At 39.1% G+C, this 20591-nt stretch overlaps 1 protein-coding gene across 1 annotated transcript; it reads right to left on the bottom strand.

Moving 5' to 3' along the window:
• Positions 1–7304: 7304 nt before the first annotated feature.
• LOC122334777 (protein NLRC3-like) lies at positions 7305–20337 on the bottom strand. The gene is given in 9 exon segments (XM_043232694.1): positions 7305–7729; positions 9450–9623; positions 10713–10863; positions 10866–11812; positions 11814–12106; positions 12108–12621; positions 15674–16136; positions 19995–20116; positions 20216–20337. Coding segments are annotated over 8 exon segments (2682 nt in total). The 5' UTR covers positions 20011–20116; positions 20216–20337; the 3' UTR covers positions 7305–7605.
• Between the last annotated feature and the right edge of the window lie 254 nt (positions 20338–20591).

Genomic DNA, 20591 nt, shown 5'->3' with positions numbered 1-20591 from the left:
CATGGCTGTGGGTAGACTTTGAGTGGAACTAGACGGCATGCTTTAGAGAATCGGTCAATAATCACTAGGATGGTGGTGAATCCATCAGATGGTGGGAGGTTGGTAACAAAGTCTACGGACAGGTGAGACCATGGTCTTTGTGGAATGGGGAGAGGTTTTAGTAGGCCAGCTGGAAGGTCTCTGGGGTCTTGGCTTGAGCACACACTGGACAAGCTTTTTTACATAATTTGTGATGTCTCATGTCATAAAGGGCCACCAGAATGAGTTCTGTGTTAGCTTGATGGATCGAGAGATTCCTGGATGGTCTGAGCTCAAAGATGTGTGAACCCACTTAATCACTCTCCTTCTTAGTGTTTGTGGAACATATTGTTTGTTGGGAGGACAATTAGTTGGTGACGGTTCATGTTGAGTAGCTTGTTGGATTTCATCCATTATATCCCAGTTGATGGAGTGCGATGATTACGCTGGGTTCAGGATGGGTTCTGAGGTATGTGTCTGATGAGGGGATCATGTCTCGTGACAACGCGTCTGCTTTGCTGTTCTTGCTTCCTGGTGTAAGTGACAGTGAACTGAAATCTTGAAAAGAAAAGTGACCATCGTGCTTGACATGGGTTGAGTCTCTTAGCCGCTTTGACATATTCAAGGTTTTTATGGTCAGTGATTACTTGAAATGGATGTATTGCCCTTCTAGCCAATGCCTCCACTCTTCAATGGCTGCTTTCATAGAGAGAAGTTCCTTATTGCCGACATCGTAGTTTCTTTCTGCTGTGGAAAGTTTTCTGGAAAAGAAAGCACAGGGTACAATTTGCAGGTTGACCATGACGCTGTGAGAGCATCAGCACCAATGCCACAATCAGAGGCGCCCACTTCCAGGATGAATGGAAGGTCGGGATTTGGATGTCTCAGGATTGGGGCTGTAGTAAAACTGGTTTTCAGGTTATTGAAGGCGGTGTCAGCTTTGTTCTGGTCCAATGTAACTTTGAGGGTTTACCTTTGGAGTAGTGAGGTCAGAGGGGCGCTATTAAACTGTAATTTCTGATGAACCGGCGGTAGAAATTAGCAAATCCTAGAACCGCTGTAGTTCTTTGACTGTGGAGGGCCTTGGCCATTCAGTGACAGCAGTGATTTTAGCATTGTCCATTTCTACGCCGTGATGACTTATGTTGTATCCTAGAAAGGATGTCTGGAATACATGAAACTCACATTTCTCTGCCTTGATGTACAATTTATGTTCTAGAAGACGGGAAAGGACAATCCTCACATGATCCACATGTTCATCCTCAGATCTGGAGTAGATCAGAATATCATCAATGTAGCGATTACAAACTTGTGAAGAATATCTCTGAAGATTTCGTTGATGAAGGACTGAAATACTGCTGGAGCGTTGGCAAGTCCATACGGCATCACCTGGTACTCAGTGCCCCTGAGTGGTGAGAAATGCAGTTTTCCATTCATCTCCTTCCTTGATTCTGATGAGGTTGTAGGCACTTCTGAGATCGAGTTTGGTGTAGATCTTGGCTTCGCGGTTGTTCCAATGCAGCTGGGACCAGTGGTAATGGATAACGGAATTTAACAGTGACATGGTTGAGACCTCGTAGTCGATACATGGTCGTAATCCTCCATCTTTTCTCAACAAAAAAAAAACCCAGCTGCAGCGGAGAAGTGGATGGACGAATAAATCCAGAGTTCAAAGCCTCGTTGACATACTCTTCCATAGCTTGGGACTCCTGACGAGACAGGGAATGAATCTTACTTTGGGTGGCATAGCATTGGGCAGGAGATCAATGGCACAATCCCAGGGTCGATGTGGTGGCAATTGAGTGGCCTTAGTTTTACTAAAAACTTCCTGCAGGTCATTATAGCATTGTGGAATCGTGGAGTCTGTGAGCTGAGGGGACTCTCCACACTAGTGGCGCAGACATGGCAATGATGGGCAGTTGTGCAGACAGTGATTTAGGCAGAACTGAGACCAGTGTGTGAGTTCCCCATTGAACCAAGAAAACTTGGGTCATGAGTGGAAAGTCATGGGTATCCGAGGATGATTTCATACTTGGGTGAGTCAATTACATACAGTGAAATGAGTTCTTGATGAAACAATCCAGTTTGTAGACGGATGGGCGATGTCTGTCTGGTGATACCCCCTTTATGGGTTTATTTTTCCACAGTGGTGATTCCAATGGCTGGCAAACATGGTATGGTGGAGATATGGTGTTGATGAATGAGATCCTGGTTAATGAGATTAAGTGCTGCTCCAGAGTCAATCAGTGCTGTTAACAGAATAGGACCATTGTCAGTAGTTATCTGGACTGGTACAGTAACAGCCTTGAATATTTGTAAGGAGAAACCATCACAACTCACCCGGGTTGAATCAGCTGCCTTCTTCCGCCTTGTGTGGACACTGGTGATTGCGATGGCCTTGTTCTCCACAGTAGAAACAGAGATTCAGTTCTCGCGCTGATTTCTCTCAGTCTCAGATAGGCTGGTAGCTCCAATTTGTATAGGTTCAGAGCCAGACTTTTCAGGTGTACGGCTGACACTGGTGCAAAATGGGGTGATGAAATGTGTGGTTCTCCGTCTTGGTGCACTCCGTGCAAGTTATCCAACTTAATGGCGGTATTGACATACTCGTGAAAGACAAATCCTCTCCTCTGCAGGCCATCTCAGTTTGCAATTCCGGATTGAGACTTTGTTTAAAAACGGCTTTGAGTGAGACATCATTCCACCCACTTTGTGCTGCTAAGGTGCGAAACTCAATGGCATAGTCTGCTGCTGTGCGACTTCCTGAGTTAAATGCAGAATCCGTGTTGATACATCCTGGCCCCCTGCAGGATATTCAAACACTTCACGAATTTGGTTCATAAAATATTCAGCAGAAGTACGCGCAGATTCACGCCTGTCTCCCAAACGGCTGCAGCCCAATCAATTGCTCTGCTGGACAATAGTGACATGATCAGTGAACACTTATCTGCTTCGAATGATCCGTCCATACTTCCCAGGTAGGTGCGAGTTTGGCGAATAAACCCTTTGCATTGCTCAGCAGAACTATCAAATTTTTCTGGCAGTGCCAGTCTTACCGTAGGAGGTTGCGTGGGTGGAAGCGAACGGATATAATGAAGCAGATGATTGTTTGCTGCTTGCACTTGAGCCAGCTGTTCCTGATAATTCTTCATAAGTTCACTCTGGTAAGTGAACGCGGCCTCAGAAGTTGTGAAACCTCCGCTGGATTCGGTGAAGGCGAAGTATTCTGTAACGAATCAGAGGCGGAAGCCGAGTAGATTCCATTTGCGGAGTTTTAATGGAGACAGCAAACAAATCCAAACGTAATCCAAACTCAGCGCCAAATAATCAGGCAAGGTTCAAACACAATAATCAGTCCAATCCGAGTCGTCAAGGCAAGGGGTAATTCAAAAAACAATAGTCAAGAAAAAACAGGCAATAGGTCAAAACACGATAGAAACAGACAGATAAAGAAACGCTTGGTATGCAGTGATGAGCTGGCAATACTTCGCACCAGGCTGTTGTTTGGGTCTGGTTAAAATTAACTCTATTTCACATTATAACAACTTGTCTTACTAGTAATCTAACACGTTTACAATTTATTATTAAAGGGGTTATATAATATTGCTAAAAAGAAAATGATGGGCTCCATTTTAACGATCTAAATGCTAAATCTATAGCGCATGGATTCAGGTGCACTCAGGACGTGTCCAAACATTGCTATTTACATGACGGCGGAAAAGCCTGAACAATTTGAAAATATGTAACATAAAATACACTGACTTTTTAAATGCATATATATATATATATATATATATATATATATATATATATATATATATATATATATATTAATTCATCATTATAAGCAGTAATAGGCAGATAGGCAGAACTGCAAATAATTCTGTTCCACGCAATGACTGTTCATCCTTACACTTTTACAGGTATGTAGCAAATATAATAATAATCTTTTGATCTGTAATCCTTTAGTTTTTAATATCTGGTATGTGTGCTGCTGATCATCCCTGTGTTAGAGTCAATGCCATGCTGTGGACCGATCCAGACCAACTCTACCTCAAGCATGTGACAGAAATGTTACACCCCCTTACCGTATTTTGATGTCGTTTTCTTACGTGAATACAAAAAAAAAAATTAACCTCTCCTAAACAAGAACGTGTCATATCCAGTGGGGATATATTTACTGATTGTAATGGGTTATACTGTTTTCTGCCTTTTTTACCTCATTACCATGATAGCACTGAAACGACATACAACAAGCTCTACCCTTCATTTCTCAAAATTCATGTTTGAATAGCCAGCGTTTGAAAGTAGTTTTACTTTCACAAAACTTGAAATCTCATCATATGAACCCATTAAAACTATATTAATTTGCCTATATTTAACACCACACAGGCAGAGAGTGCTCTCCTCGAGTACTGACTGGTAGCACTCTCTTTACTTCCTCTACAACCATTTCCTGTTTGGTGGCCATATTAACCTGGGTCTGTATTTATCAAACTTCTCAAAGCTTAAGTGGTTAGGAGTTGCCAGCAGGGGCTGGTGGTGGTGCTGAGGAGACAGAGATGCACAAATCTTTCAGGAGAGGAAGAATGCACTTAAAATGTTTGACAACAAGCAGTTAAATCAAAACGTTACATTTCCATTACTAAAGAACATCATAACTGACTTCATTTTAGCGTGAGTGTTATATGCTCTTTAAAACAACACTCCCATTATTGTCAGTAAAGCGATCTACACTGTTTGATATGAAATCTGTTCAGTGATTGGTCCATGCACGTAACTGAAAATCCTGTTTGCAGCACAGCAACAGTGTTGGGTACATTACTTTCAAAAAGTAATTCATGACAGTTACTTACTACATCATCAGTATTTAAATGACTTTTTACTCTGTCTGAAAAGTAATTTAGTTACTTAATAAGTAATGTAACTTTTCAAATGGTTAAACAGAAAGGCTAAACTAGGAGATGGGTTAGATATATGAGAACCTACTGCAGTTACATGGCATTGTTTGGTGGACCCTCTCTATTCCAGTGGTTGACGACTGGATACATCAAAGAAGGTGTGGGACAGTACTCATGTTCATCTTCAAAGAGCTGTATGAGTGGAGAAGCTTAACTGTGTTTTGGACCTCATCGCCTGATTTGCTGACAATTGAGTTTGAATTTGTTTTAATAAACATCTACATATAGACTCTTCCTTGGTTTACGCCTCTCCTTCATTGCGTTATAATAATTTAAAATAGGCAATATGCATGTTCTGTATTAGCATAAAATATACATGGGTTAAAAAGGAAAAAAAATAATACTGCTTTAATTTGTTTTTGTTTTCCCCCAAAATGTAAAAGGTGTCCTGTTTAAATAAAAAATTTGTTCTGTGTTGAGCCAAAATTAAACATTACACATTTTCCCCTGAAGAAGTAAATTTACCCACTAAAATTTCATTCAGTGTAACAATCTTGTCTGGCATATTTCAACAAAAATGTAAACGTATGACACATTATAAGAAATTACTTTTACCACAAATACCAATTTTCTTTTATTTTTATAGTACATTTTTATAAAAGTAGACAATTTACTTAAATTTAATGTGCTTTCTATGGACATGAAATTTTTGTGATTTTCTTTTGACGTCTTTGATCCCACATTTATGCTGCATAATATTAAATTAAATGTCTAATACAAAAGCAGACTCAAGCTGTATATTTTATAATACATTCTGAAACTACACTATATAGTCAAAAGTAAGATTTTCAATGTTTTTTAAAGTCTCACCAAGCCATTTTTTCCCCAGTATATGTAATTTATTCATGTGATTCCTGTGAAAATATTTATTATTAGTATAATTTTGAAAAAGCTGAGTACTGAGTACTTTTCCATTTTTTTTTTGATGAATAGAACATTTACAATAATGAGATTTATCTGGAATAGAGATCTTTTGTAATGTTACAATCTCTGCCATCAACACCAGTGTAAGGAGGAGGAGGAAGCCGACGTCGAATCCATTTGCAGAAGTTTATTAACAGAGGTTGAAAAAGAAAGCATAAACGGTAAGCCAAGAACGCTTAGTAAGGCAGGTAGACTGGCAATACTTTGCAACAATCTAAATGAGGGCTTGTGGTTTTAAGGCCCTGGACAGGAAATGATATCAGAAGAAGACAGAGGGAGTGAGGTACTGCTAGTATTCTGGTGATGGCTCCGTCTGCTGGCTAGGCGTTACAACCAGCAATAATTTATGTCCAGGGAAATTTATTATTGCTGAAGTTGATGGCAGAGACAAGTTCTTTGGATTTTTAGCTTGCAAGGATTAGCTGTCGGTTGCAAGCGGGAGAAAAGCAAGTTTCTCTCTTTTGCCTCCAAAGCTCAGGTCACAAGTTGCTTTATTTATAGAGGAAAAGACAAGACAAAATAAATGAAAGCAAATGGCATAACATCTTTTGTGCGTCAGAATCTTCACTCCTTCAGATTCTTCTGGTGCCCATATCAGTATTATAAGGAGGTCATGTTATGACCGAGAATGAAACTGAAACTAAAGGGCCACAGGTGCATAAATGTCAATATTCATCTCTAGCATTCCGTTCCCACCAGGCGGACAAAGCCTGGCACCAAGTGGACACTGGTACACAACTCCAACGGTGAATATACGTTGTTAAGAGGTAGTTGATGGTCCTAGTGGTTGATTGAATGATGCATGTATGGCAGACTTTACTTTAGATGTCTTTATTAGTGCACTTGATGATGTGATATGAATATGATTAAATTAGTATCGTGGATCATTACCAAATTCCTGTTTCAAAAGTAGCAGCATAAGAAAGAGAAAAATACAGTGTGTTGCAAAATTGGTGGAAGTAACAGAGGATGGTTCCTTTGTCTCAGATGCCTGCCCAGAGTTTGGGAAGAAAGAGCAAAGAGGAACTGAAGAGGTTAAGGGGTTCTGAAGCCAAAGCTGTTTGTCGCCCCTTTGAACCTGTTTTTTCCAGCCTACGTCTATTAAAGTAACTATTTGAAGACAATGCAAGAATGAATTATTTTGGAAGTATTTAAGAACTGTATACTGGAGAGCATATCATGTATTAAATGAGCAAAAAGTAACATCCTTGTCTCAAGCTTCTGTCTTTGTGGTCGAGTTTGTGCTGACAAAGGAATTTGATTATTCCTGCACCCCTTGATAACCAGTCTAACCATGAATAAGGTAAAAGAGATCAAGATCAAGAAGTTATTATTGTAATAATGCTGGCTATTTCATTGCAGACTGTCTTGGGTTGAAAAGAAAACAACTGCGCTCTACTGTAGCTTCTTAACTTTTTTAATGGGTTTCCATTCTGGGTAAACCTACAGCACAGGTAAGGGTTAAAATGCTCTGTGACACTGGCACATCCCAGTCCTTCATAGTTGAGATTGCATTGTTAAAGTCCCGCTATACCAAAACCATTTGCAGTCAGGGTTGTGTATAAGTTTTTGAAGGTGTTTGTGATCGTTTACCTGCCAAAGGGGTTAAGTTTATCCTAGGTAATGATTTGGCTGGTGGGAAGGTTTTTTTACATGTTGGAAGTGTAACAAACTCGTTTTATCAGATCACACTGATGATTTGTCAGAAATATATCCTGAAACTTTTCCTGCTTGTGATGTCACTCAGGCTCAAGCTCAACAAATAGACACTGATGATTTGTCCACATCCTTCATGGCGCTTATATTTGTTAAAGATACTTGGCCAGCTGAAAATGAAAAAATAATGAAAACTCCACCCAATTCAAGTTCAAGTCAAAACAAAATGTGGTAACCAGTTTTTGCTGACAGTAATGTGTTGCTACACAGTTTCCAGAGGTGAATCTAGTTGTCACGGCACCAGTTGTCGTCAAAGATATTGTGAAATTCTTCTCTACTTTAGATTTTCCTAGACTATTTCCAGGATTATTAGACAAAGACACACATTTCCTTTCAAAACTCTTCTTACAAGTTTTCGGCAACTTGGAATATTTCTCACCCGGTTGCGCATATCCTATCAAAAGCCAAGGTGTTCTTTAACGTTTTTCATCAGATGTTAAAGGCAATGTTTCAAAAGCACTGTTTGGATACAGGTAAGGATTGGGATGAGGGAGTTCCACTGGTGTTGTTCACAGTAAGGGAAGCCGTGTAGGAAAGTCTTTAGTCCCGCTGATTTAGTGTTTAGTGTATGACACTGTCAGAGGCCCACTAAAAATGTTTAAAGCAAATATTCTAGCACTTGATTTTATTTGCAAAAACAATGTGTTAAATTACGCCAGTAAGTTACGCAAGCATTTGCATAAAACTTGCTCTAATGTGAGAAATTCATTGGCCTCTGCACAGAAAAACATTAAATGTCAGTTTGATCAAATCTGTACAGCGTGCTTTAGCGGGAGACGATCAGGTGTAATTCATGATTAATGGATTTGCCAATCCTATCTGTAGTACATGTCATGTCTCCTTGTTCCAAAAAGGAGGACACTGCCCAATTTTGCACTGACTATCATAAAGGTAAATGCTGTAACAGTACCAGACTGTTTCCAGTAGACATAAAGTGAGGACTGTGTGCAATCTTGGTTTAGCTCGATATGTCAGTAAGTTAGATATAAAGGATATTGGCAAGTGCCTATCGCAGATTTTATAACACCTGACAACTTCCTACAGTATTCAGTAATGGCATTTGAAATGCATAATGCACCGCCAACTTTATCAGCTTATTAATATTATGTACACCTGGATGAGTTTAGTCCAACCTGCTCCAATATATGGTCTGATGAATTGTTTGCAGATTTTTTTGGCATCTGATACTTTGACACCTTGTGTCATCTAATTTTAGCTGTATATTTGAGTTAAAGTTAATTTTCTCCTTAATTGACCTTTCACAAAGACCCACCCTCCTTAGTTACTGTTTCCATGAAAGATAATCAATGCTGCTCTCACACTACACACGTGGTCCCACACAGCGTAAAATACATTGCAGAGCAAAGAGAAAACTGACAACACTTTTGATATTAAACAAGGTCTCATGACTTTCAGCTTTTAAAGTGTGTTATTTTTAAATAAACTCAAACTATAAAAAGAGTTTTGTGGCTCTTTAATGTGTCGTGACAGATCACTGTATTGCCTCGGTTCAATATACGTTAACCAAGTTTTTTTTATTTCATTTCAGTTTTAAAAGGGTCACCCAATGCCTTTTTTGTATTTTGTACTGTTCTCTGAGGTTTTACATAAAAAAACATCATAACTTAGAGATAATGCATGGCGAGTTATAGACTCAGAAGTAAACGGCCACTGCTGTAATTGGCTAATAGTTGTGTATTGTGTATAGTTGTTAAACAGTCTGTGTTCTTCACAGATGTACACTGCTGTGATTTACGTTAAAATACAGAACAGTGTCCCAAAAAGTTCTCCTCTTTAATTATTAAAAATCACAAAATTAAAAACACAAACCTCAATGTGTTGAGTTGACAGTTTGGACTCTTCAGTCCAGCAGCGAGCAGCTTCACTCCTGAATCCTGCAGAGGATTGTTACTCAGGTACAGCTCTCTCAGGGGTGAGTTTGGTGATTGTAGAGCAGAAGCCACAATTTCACAGTGCTGACCAGTGAGATTACAGCCTGCCAAACTGAAAACAGAAAGGATAGTTTAAAAAGAATGTGTGCTGATGTCCCCACCAGACTGAAACACTTCAGTGCTTCTCAAACCTGTCCTGTTGACCCTGTTATTGTACATTTTAGATGCCTTCCAAATCAGTTGAACCACAATTCAATTCATGTCTTGAAGTCTCCACAAATGAGTTGATGAGTTAAATCAGACACGTTGGATGAGGAAGACATCCAAAATGTGCAGTGCTTGGATAATGAGGACAGGTTTGAGAAGCACTGCCTTAGTTAACAAGCTTTACCATATAATATCATGCTGATTTAACCTTCGCTCTCTGGTCTGTTCCAAACAAACGAAAAACTACACAAGTACATTACATGATTAAAAGTACATAAATGTACTTTGTACGTGTAATTTTTAAACACTGGGAATAATTAAGGGTATTTGGTCAGGGTTAGAGCTAAACTCAGCAACTGGGGTAGACTTAGAGGCTTTCACGCTTCTGAAAAAAAAACCTTAATAAAACATAACACTTCCAACATAATTTTTGTTAAATGTTATGTTTAATATAATTGTGTTCTGTTTTTCAGACTTGCAGAGCTTTTCTGCAGTTCCTGAGAGCAGGTAACAGTCTCTGATTCCCATCTTTTGATTTAATGGTGAATTTTTTAAGATCAAACTCAGCACCTCCTCTGACATCAGGATTATGTTTGCCAAAGTTGAGCATTGTATAAGGGAAAGAATTTTTTGTTTTGTTTGAGTTTAAAAATGCCTGGTCAGGCTTAAAGCTAAAATCAGCAGGACATTGGCCTCCAGGCCTGGAGTTGATAATATGGAGTATAGTTACTTTATTATCATAGGCCAATCCTATTGACTAAAATCACCTAAATGACTGATATGAATTTGGACTGCATTGACTAGTTATGTTGACAAAGCATTCTACAAAGCAACTGAACTAAAAATAAAAATAAAAAAAATAAAAACATAATAGCAATTATTGCTTGAGATAAGAAACATCACTTAACATTTATGCTTGTGAACAGAAACACATCTATATAGCACATCAAACTTCTGTCACAATGTGTGCTAAACTTCATATTTTCACACTTACACAGCTTTTCTGCAGTTCCTCACAGCAGGTACCAGTCTCCATCTGCCCTCTTTTGATCTGATGTTGTTATTGAAGTCTAGCTCATCCAGCACCTCCTCTGACATCAGGATTATGTTTGCCAAGGTTGAGCATTGAACAGGAGTAAGATTTTCTCTTTTTTTGATTTAGAGTTTAAAAATGCCTGCATTTCTTCAACAACTGAGTTATCCTTCATCTCAATCAAACAGTGTGTCAGATTTATCCATCTGTCAGGACTAACCTGATAATTTTGACTTTGTTTAAGGTTGTGAATTATTGTTTTAATGCTCTCTGGGTTGTTCTCGGTGTGTATCAGTACATCCTGTAAGAGTCTCTGATTAGACTCCAGTGAGATGCCATGAAGAAATCTAAGGAAAAGATCCAGGTGTCCATTTTTACTCTCCAAAGCTTTATTCACTGCTTCATTCAGAAACACATCCAGAGAAATATTTTCACCCTGGCATTTGGACTTTCCTGTCAGGAACATTTTCAGAACCTCGCTGTTTTTGTGTAAATAACAGTAAAACACATACAGTGCTGCAAAAAACTCTTGAAAGCTCAGATGTATAAAGCTGTAAACCTTCCTTTGGTGAATCACAGACTCCTCTCTGAAGATCTCAGTGCAGATCCCAGAATACACTGAAGCATCAGTGACGTCTATGCCGCTCTCTCTCAGATCCTCCTCATAAAACATCACATTGCCCTTCATCATCTGATTGAAAGCCAGTTCAGCAAGTTTCACAATCACTTCTCTGCTGAACTGCAGGAGTTTCTTTGGATGTCTCTTTTCATACTTCTGGTTCCTCATGTTTGTTTGAATGAGCAGGAAGTAGATGTACATTTCAGTCAGAGTTTGAGGGACTTCTGCACTGAGATCTTGTTTCAGGATGTTTTGAAGCACATTGGCTGAAATCCAGCAGAAGACAGGGATGTGACACATGATGTGGAGGCTTCTTGCTCTTCTGATGTTTGAGATGATTCTGCTGGCTTGATGCTCATCACGGATTCTCTTCCTGAAATATTCCTCTTTCTGAGGGTCATTGAATCCCTGAATTACTGTCACACGGTTGATGTAGTCCGAGGATCTGGTTGGCTGCTGCTGGTCTGGTGGTGATCCAGATGAGAGCAGAGGGAAGTAGATATCCTCTCATGAGGCTTGACATCAACAGACCCACTGATGAAATCTCAGTCACATCAGAAACTTTTTGACTTTCTAAAAACATTTCTGAAATTCTGCTTTCATCCAGACCATCAAAGATAAACACAACTTTACATTCCCCATAAATCTTTGGGTCCAGATCTTGAAGTTCAGGATGAAAATCAAGCAGAAGTCTGTGAAGACTGTACTGATTATCTTTAACCAAGTTCAGCTCTCTCAAATGTAAGAACAAACATGAAATCTACATCTTGATTGGCTTTTCCCTCAGCCCAGTCCAGAATGAATTTCTGCACAGAGACAGTTTTTCCAATTCCAGCGATGCCTTTAGTAAGAACAGTCTTTATTTTGTCTTTGTTCTCTCTTATTTCCTCATCTGCTAGTTCAGGTGAAGGATTAAAGATGTCACTGTAGTTGATTGAAGTGGCTTGATATGTACTATAACTTTTCTTTATCTGCAGCACCTCATGTTCTTCATTCACTCCTTCACTCTCTCCCTCTATGATGTACAACTGTGTGTAAATCCTGTTCAGGAGGGTTTGATTCTCTTGGAGGTTGACTGCCTCAAATAAGCTTTCATACTTTTTCTTCATGCTGGTTTTGTGCTGCTTTATGACTCTCTTTAGGTCATTAAGTGCTGGTTGATGAGAATTAAGCTGCAGATCTGTTTCTGTGTCAGAATGACTGAAGTGGTTCTGACTGTAGGAGGATTTGAAGGTCTGAGAGGACATACATCTGAAAAGAAATTAAAAAGTACAGAGACAAAGACAGAGAGAAAAAATATTTAAATATTTAAATAATCTTATTTTAAATCATACCACAACCACATTTAGAAAGATGTGTTCTATTTTAATTTTCAATATAAAGAATCTATTGCAGCCAGCAGACCCTTAAAGATCCAGATCTGTCAAAATTAATACATGTGCAAGTAGACAAAAATGAATAGACATAGAGAAGCACAGAAGATAATTAGTAAAGCAGCCTTTACAAAAGAGCCTACTTTTTTTCTCAGTTTTTTGTTATATCATGACTTTCATGATGGTAACACATTTTTTTTTTCTTTTTTAAAAAAGAACCGTTACATCCCTAGGATGTGTATATATTTATGTTGACTTGCAGCTCCCCCTAAGGATTGGCTCAGTAACCTGTGCATGTGCTCTTTTTGTTTGTTTGGTAATTGTCTACAGGTGAACCTCATCTACAGGTGAACCTGCGCTATAGTCCTTACTAGAACTAGGAAGTATGATCATATTAGCCCGGTTCTGTCAACATTGCACTGGCTCCCTATCAAACATCGGATAGATTTTAAAATCGTATTAATTACCTATAAAGCCCTGAATGGTTTAGCTCTTATCACATCATAGTCCTGCCCGTCCGCTGCGTTCTCAAAACTCTGGCCAATTGATAATACCTAGAATATCAAAATCAACTGCGGGCGGCAGATCATTTTCCTATCTAGCACCTAAACTCTGGAACAATCTCCCTAACTCTGTTTAAGAAGCAGACACACTCTGCCAGTTTAAATCTAGATTAAAAGACACATCTTTTTAATTTAGCTTACTTTTTATTATTCAAATCTGTTAAAGGATTATTAGGCTGCGTTACTTAGATCAGCTGGAACTGGGAACACTACTCCTAAAATACGATGTACTTGTGACATCGTAAAAAGAATGGCATCAACGCTAATATCAGTCCTGTCTCTTTCTCAATCTGTTTTCACAGTTTGTATCCAGACTAGATGGTGGATCAGCATCCAGAGATTATGTTCATCAGAGACCAGAACATCTAGATTCGCCTGTGGACAGATCACCAGATCCTGATGCACACACACACACACACACACACACACACACTAAGTCATTTACACTATCTGACACAGCTGCGTTTAAATTGAACTGGAAGTTAAGTGCTGGGCGTCCAGTCAGAGGAGAACTGACCCCAACTGAGTCTGGTTTCCAAAAAAACTTTGATTTGATTTGATGTTAGGTGGAGGCTTAACCCTCCTTAATATCTTGCTTCTTGCAGATTGCTTGAAAAGATGTTGTTGATGCCGTCACACTAGCGCAATTTAAGTGATAAATTGTGGGCATTAAAGGCAAACAGTCTATGACAGTTATGTATCGATGTAAGAGGCAACACTTGCTTAGGTCACACCAAATCTATCAACATATAACAATTAAGGCTGTCAGTTTGCGTTTAAGTTCATGTACTTGAATCTGGTGGGAACTCTGTGGATACGAGTCTCTGTAAAAAAATTAAGGACTGAATTTACAACAGAGATGGAATTCGCCGTCTAATTTGCTCCTGAGCAAGTGGAAAAAGCTGCTTATTAATACGGGAAAGCTGATATAGGAATGCCGTGACAGGTATCGTATTCCAGAACTAACGTTATCGCTTCATTTTAGTCACACTTCATTTTAGTTACTTTAAAATGCAGTGAAGATGAAGCTATAAAACATTATTTTATCTATTAATCAAATGAGAGCTAAATATTTTTTTTTACTATTAAAAGTCAAATATATAAGTAGTAGTGTATTGTGTAATATTATTTTAGACAAAAGTTTTAAATTGTTGTAGTAACAGAAGCTAAACCTAACTTTTTATTTTGATGGATTGCCATGAGAACCTGCATGTGTAGGTCTACGTATATATTACGGCAGTTTTGCTCGAATTAAACGGCCAAGTGCTCATGAAGTGACTCTCAGAGCAGTTGTGGGGATGTTGTTGATGTATTTATGTTCTCTTTTAACGAGATGGCGTATGATGTAAACACTGTGTACTTCGTTATGTGTGTGGCACATCTGTGCCATTCACATACAGAGAAACGCAGCAGAACATGTTGGATTTATATTATATTAGTCTTTTTGCAGCAAAATATTAACAGATATTAGTCCATTGCGTGAGTTGTTTCAAGTGTACTGACTTATATTTGATTAATTCAAATATTGACGAATATACTATAAATTCCATTTATGCAACTGAATTATCTATTTATGCGGAAACCATAAATAGATCATATTGTTTTGGCGTTGATTGGTTGGACTCGTGATTCCCAACAAATCAGATGCTCGACAGGATGAGATTGCTCCAGACCACAGAATGGTGAGTTCCGACAGGCTGCATAAGAGGCAAAATAGCGCATTTCAAAATGTTGGGTTTTTTTTTATTGGTTTTGAAAAAGACAGATAATCGATAAATAAAACAAATGCTTAATATTGGCTTCAATAACCGGAAAGGCCGATAATCAGTCTACCCCTATTTGCATGTACACAAATAATTTGACTATTTCCAATATTTAGAGTAAGGACTTAATCACATTATGTTTACATGTCAAGATAAAAGCTCTTCACTCCTGTTTACATGCAATTAAACTACTTGATTTGTCTAGATGATACAAAAGCATGGATGGCTTTTGATTTTTTTTAAGTTTTAATGAAATTAAGACAGAAGTCATGGTTTTTGGTGGAACCACTGTGGCCCCCCTGACTGATTTGGGTTTCTTGGCTCAGTTCATCAAGTCAACCATCACAAAGTAAGGCGTGAAAACTGATTCAAATCTTAAGCTTAAATCTTTTTTAGGCAGCATAAAAATTCTGGTGGAAATTTGCTTGCCTACACTGCTGTTGGGTTTTACTCACTGTTCCTGGATGAGGTACTGGTGGTTTTTCCCACCAGCCAGTTGTGTTTTCCCCATAAATGCAACACTTTTCTTTCCTCACCATTGTTTCTAGATTAAATAAAAAAAAATAAAACACTATCTGCATCCAAGTTATTGTGTGATACTCACACAAAATTCACAGCAGGTCCATCAGTGAGATAAGGAGGCTCACACATGGAGTTGTTACTCTTCACAGACACAAAGCTGAATCCTGAAGATGCCGGTCTCTGAGTGTTAACCTCACTGAGATAGGGAGGCTCACGCATGGAGCTGTTACTCTTCAGAGACACACAGATGAATCTTGAAGATGCCAGTCTCTGAGTGTCAACCTCACTTAGATAAGGAGGCTCACACATGGAGTTGTTACTCTTCATAGACACACAGCTGAATCCTGAAGATGCCAGTCTCTGAGTGTCAACCTCACTGAGATAAGGAGGCTCACGCATGGAGCAGTTACTCTTCATAGACACACAGCTGAATCCTGAAGATGCTGTTCTTGGTGTGTAAACAGGATCCTCCTCCTCTCTCTCCTCACACACACTCAGTTTATAAGCACTCATTTTATTCTGCTCCTGTCCCTCCACTCTCTTGTCTGCATGTGGAAACAGAAAAAATACACAATTTTAAAACTTTTTACAATTTTTGTGTAAGTTGCTGCCTAGAAGTGAGAAGGCACAGACTAAATGCCTGGACGCTCTGTAGTCATGGTTTACAGTCATTTTAGAGCAGTATAAAACAGCTGTTATACACAAAGCACAAAACACAAAGCAGTAACATTTGTAATGGAAATTTCTTGAGATTTACTAACCACTTATATAGACAGCACTGAATTAATTAACTTCACTTAATTTTAATTGAATATATATATATATTTATATTGTGACGGGAGAGCCAACGACAGACACAGTGGGCGTAAGGTCAGGCCTCGGAGAGGCTTTTATTAAACAAAATAAAATAAATACAAAATAAAGTGTCCAAATAAAAGGGGGAACTGGTGTCCTCGTCGTGCTCCGGGGAAAGTGCAGGTTGAGGCCGTGTTCCAGGAGGGAAGGGTCCAGGTAAGGGGCGGTCGCGCGCGCTCCCCTTTTTCTGGTCCGGGCACGGGCGGCGGCTTCCTCCGCGCATCTCCGTCGCTTCTTTGCCCGGGCGGCAGAGTGGGATGAGCTGTGTGGTCACAGCCTGGACTTCGGGGGTCCCACGACGCACTTCTCGGACGGCGGGGTGAGGTCCATCGCGCGCACCCTTCCTGGACCCGAGGACACCAGCGTGCATGCACGGGAAGAGACTCTCTCGGGAGAGGCGCGTCCGGTTAACGCGGCGACGGTAACGTAAATTCCTCCGTGTGCCTCGTCACACGCCGCCAGACCTGAACAATACCACGCCCCTCCTCTCGAACACACCCACTCCCGCCGTGCCTGGTGAAGGGCGGCGATAAAGGACGGGGGTGAAGATGACACACCGGAGGGCAGCCAACTCGTCACAATATATATATATATATATATATATATATATATATATATATATATATATATATATATATATCACATCACACATTTTCTAAACTACTTCAATTTAAGACAAATCATCAGTCTAGTCTGAAATATAGAATACAATGATTATGATATAGAGTAAAAGTGATGGATTTTTTATACGTGACTGCAGAAAAGAAAACAACATCTCTGAGTTGGTCCGAGAATAACCAGACATCTCTTACGTAAGATAACTAAACTATTTTCATTGGTCAGATGGGGATTTTGTCACCTTGAAATGTATACTTTTGACTATAAAAACTCTGGTAACCCTTGTCTCTTTGCTCACAGACCCAACCTGTGTGTAAACCAGATCACTTCTCTGTAGAGAAAAAAAAAACAAGACAAAGACAATTTTGTTCGGCTCTTCAATCTCAGTCTTTACACTCAGTTTATGACTCTGAAAAAAGGACTCTGCGTCTAACAAGGAGTAACAGTCAATATTATAATGCTTGCTTTTCTGAAATGTATAGAGGTCGACCAATGTATAGGTTTTGCCTGGAGAGAGCACAGTGCACATACAGCGCTGACATTTCAGTTTAAAACATAGACAGTGAAGAGGTACGCATACAGTACACTACTCCAGAGCATGTTTTCATGTCAATATAAAGTCATTCATTTGTTGACTAGATGCTGCATTGAAGAAAGAACAGCAGTATGTTTGAGTGCTATTTGTCAGAGCACTTCATTGAAAAAAGCGATATGCCTCTGCTGTGGTGGCAGAAAAATGAAACAGGATTGAACCAAGACCTCCAGAAATGCTCTGCACTTCATGAGCCTTTTACCATTTCATTAAAACTAGCATCACACAGAACTGTAAAGCTATTGGAGGCAACCAGCCAAAATAAAAGTTTAAACCAAACTTGCTACTAATAAAATTACGATGCTGTCCCTCGACTTTAAGGAATGCAAAGGCTCTCTCTGTCTACCACCGGAGGGAACCCTCTCCTGAGTACTAACCATCTCGAACTGAATTTTCCATAATGCCCCATACCTGGGACTGATTACCTGCCCAGGTATAACTCATTATACCCTCTACATGAACTGGCTCACCTCAAACTCAGCTTCAGTGCAAAGTCTTATCCTTGCCCTGGCTGGGTATTCTGTGCGTTTTTATTCTACTGTTGATTTCCCGTGTTGATCTTGGATCTTAAAACATTACACAGCATATAATCTGCACTTGAAATTTTTTTTAATGATATCCTTTTAGCCACTGTCTCAGGTGATTGTCATTCTAGTGCTTCTTGGTTTAACTGCTGCGTTTGACACTGTGGACCATGAAATCTTACTTTCTTGTCTAGAGCAGTGGGTGAGCATCAAGCAATGGTTCAAGTCCTATTTAAAAGGCAGGACTTTCTGTGTTAGCCGTGATGGTTCGGTATCCTCTTCATCTCCTCTCTTTAGTTTTTGGCTCTCTCCTTTTCTCACTTTATCTGCTACCTCTCGGTTCAACAATCAGGAATCATAGCTTGTCATCCATTGTTATGTAGATGATAGGCAGATTTATGTGCCACTTAGATAAAATTACACCACTACTTGATTTGTCTAGATCAGTGGTGTCAAACTCATTTCCTGGAGGGCCGGAGCCCTGCAGAGTTTAGATTCAACCCTGCTAAATCACATATACTATGCATGTCTGAAGTACTTGATTAGCTGGATCAAGTGTGTGTTTAACTAGGGTTGCATCTAAACTCTGCAGGGCTCCAGCCTCCAGGAATTGAGTTTGACACCTGGTCTAGATGATACAAAAGCATAGATGGCTTTTGATTTTTTTTTTTTTAAGTTTTAATGAAATTAAGACAGAAGTGATGGTTTTTGGTGGGACCACTGTGACCTCTCTGATTGATTTGGGTTCCTTGGCTCAGTACATCAAGTCAACCATCACAAAGTAAGGGCTGAAAACTGATTCAGATCTTAAGCTCAATAGTCAGATCAGGGCAGTAGTTAAATCAAGCTTTTTCCGAATCAAGGCAGTTGGCCAAAATAAAGTCGTACGTATCTATATATAATATTAAAAATAAAAAAAAAAATACACTTTGAGACAGTAACTGACTGCTCAGCTAGATTACTGCAATGTATTGTATGTAGCTAAATGGGTCTTCTGTAGGTCATTTGCAGATGGTGCAAAATGCTGCAGCACGTCTTATAACTGGAATATATACTGAAATATACTGGCTGGCCGTACATTAGCCAAAAACAAAGCTCAAGCTTAGCAAAAGCTGCTCCTAAAATATGGAACGATTTGCCTCTGCCCATCAGACAGGCCTCATATTTTTTTCTCTTAATGTGTTCTTAGTTGTCTATCTATACACACACACACACATGCACACACCCATACATATATATGAGAAAATGAAAATACAAAAAATACATTGCAACTTCATACATTGAATTATCATTTTGCATATCATAATGTCAATATTAATTTTGTTACCTGTATGCTTCCACAGTTTTACACCAGACCATTATATACCATAACACATTTATTTCAATCCTCCGTTCACAAAATAATAGAAAAAAATAAATAAAACATCACATGATGTATTCATCCGAATGCAAACAGTATCGGTTTTAATGGAAAATGTCATGGTCTCTGCTGGTAATTGTTTAACTTTTAAGCTCTAAATCCTAATGTAATATCCACCAAAACACACAGCATGAAACCGTGATGGTTTTAATGGTTAAAAGTTTGTAATGTTTGGTATTTGTATTGTAAATCATCGAATGTATGTGATGATTTGTTTTTATTAGCGGGGTCACCATGGGTTTTATGAAGTTATTTGTCATAAATGCGATAGGATTACTATAATGATCGTAATTACTGTGTAGTTGAGGTGGGCCTACTCCCGGGAAAAACCAGGACAACAACTCCCACTCCTTCCATGCTTACGTGCCACTTACATATTTCTTCAAGTACTTACATTTATCAGAGTACATTATTGATACCTCTCGGTCATTTTTAAGTGATCTTTCCGCGGCTGTTTTGCGACTTGGACGACCTGAGCTTCTCCTCGGCCTTCAATACTTTCCCCCGAGCGTCTCTCTAGCGAGAAGAGAACTACGCTCGAGTTCGACAGAACATCAGTTTAAACACAAAACGTAATCACAGTAACACGCTATATTGTAGTTTTAACACACTTACCGTGACATGTGAAGACATTTGTTAGAGTAACGGTCCTCCGCAAGAGTGTCTGAGACGATCACTTTTTGTTTCACTTTAAGGACGCCCAGGGATATGACGTCACGTGTCGCGTACTGCTCATGAGCAAAACAACCAATAGGCTTCAGCGAATATTGTCTCCTAGATATAGAAATGTAATTTTTGCACCCCTTAAATAGAAAATTATTATCCTCATTGAAAGAGAAAGCAAGAGAAAATGAAAAAAAAAAAAAAATAATTAGACTGGTATTGTGGGCATGATCATTTTCTGATTCAAATTATTATTATTAGTAGTAGTAGTAGTAGTAGTATCATTGCTTGCTATTATTCTATTATTATTATGGGAGATACACATCCA

The sequence above is a fragment of the Puntigrus tetrazona genome, chromosome 3 (genome assembly GCF_018831695.1).
Source record: "Puntigrus tetrazona isolate hp1 chromosome 3, ASM1883169v1, whole genome shotgun sequence".
NCBI classification, from domain to species: Eukaryota; Metazoa; Chordata; class Actinopteri; order Cypriniformes; family Cyprinidae; genus Puntigrus; species Puntigrus tetrazona.
This window is presented reverse-complemented; position numbering and strand designations above follow the sequence as displayed.